We start from the raw sequence: 1,297 nt of genomic DNA on the forward strand, positions 1-1,297 counted from the left end.
AACTACTACAAAGAGACACAAAACAAATACAAAGAGACGCAAAACAAATACAAAGAGACTCAAAACAACCACAAAGAGACTCAAAACAACTACAGAGAGACACAAAACAAATACAAAGAGACACATAACAAATACAAAGAGACACAAAACAACTACAAAGAGACACAAAACAACTACAAAGAGACTCAAAACTACTACAAACTCGGTGTGTCTTGCTGAGGTGGTGGGGCCTTTGGCATGTCTTTGCCATTTGTTTGCACTGTTGGCGCTACTAGCACGGTTAGCTGCTAGCCGCCATGTGGAGGTAAATTTTCGAACTAAGCACCTTTAAGGTTTAACTGGAAAATGAAATAACCATTGCTGTTGTGAAATAGAGGGAAGACTAAATCAGAACAATACTATTTTTAACCATATCACATAAATTGATAGATAACTGAAGACATGCACAACCCTTTACTTCAAACTACCAACTTTCTTCAGGGAAATGTTAATGATGTTCAATTGTAATTATTCTGCATTCATCATGAACTGTTACATTTCAGAAGCCCACCTTTAAATTGAATTAAATGAAGTGAACAATGGATTATGCCATGCCCTTAACCTTTCTATAATCCAACACACAATCATTTCTAGAATAGTCAAACTGCTCATGATTGAAACCTTTGTTTCATCAGTGAACAGCATGCTGCCCTGTGACAAGGTGTATTAAACATGTACCTGTATGCTTCTGTTGAACTCATTAGTCAGTGCAGTAGCAGTGTCAGTGAGGATGCAGTTCACCAAGTCTCCATCAGAGGCACACTTCCTGCCTGCCTCATACAGAGAGGGAAGCAGCTGCACAGGCGGAGCCAACAAAACATTAGTATAAAGCATCATTTACATATAGACCTCATTTACAAATTTACTAAATACTTTAATTGAACAGAATCTTCCAGAGCCTGGTTGTGATTATTTTGGTCCAAAATGACATAATTCACAATTGATTCAGTAGCCTGTACCTTGAAGGAGTCCCTGGCGTTGTGCAGCACCTCTCGTGCTGTCAGGATGTCAGACTGGTCCTCCTGAATGTTGCAGTGCTTTAGACGTTGGAGGCTGTCCTCTAACTGCTGACACAGACCGTGGACCTGCTCAAATTGAAGACAACCAGACAGACACAGCTCAAGATACAGACCAGGCGGCAACCTCCAGGTCTGAAAAGTGAGACCAATGTTCCTAATGTGTTAAAGCTGCATTCTCTCTAGTGTCCACCAGGGGGCGACTCCTCTGGTTGTATAGAAGTCTATGAGAAAATGACTCT

The 1,297-nt window shown here is 40.6% G+C and overlaps 1 protein-coding gene across 1 annotated transcript in view; it reads right to left on the minus strand.

The window, feature by feature from the left end:
• Positions 1-1,297, minus strand: part of LOC116394800 (mucin-5AC-like) — a 61,037-nt gene that overhangs the window by 31,153 nt on the left and 28,587 nt on the right. The window contains exons 21-22 of the mRNA XM_031868118.1: positions 999-1,190; positions 718-834 (exon numbers count right to left, since the gene is read on the minus strand). Of these exons, the coding sequence (XP_031723978.1) occupies positions 718-834; positions 999-1,190 (309 nt within the window). The remainder of the gene's footprint in view (positions 1-717; positions 835-998; positions 1,191-1,297) is intronic.

This window comes from Anarrhichthys ocellatus, unplaced genomic scaffold (genome assembly GCF_004355925.1).
Source record: "Anarrhichthys ocellatus isolate YVR2014 unplaced genomic scaffold, GSC_Weel_1.0 scaffold41, whole genome shotgun sequence".
NCBI classification, from domain to species: Eukaryota; Metazoa; Chordata; class Actinopteri; order Perciformes; family Anarhichadidae; genus Anarrhichthys; species Anarrhichthys ocellatus.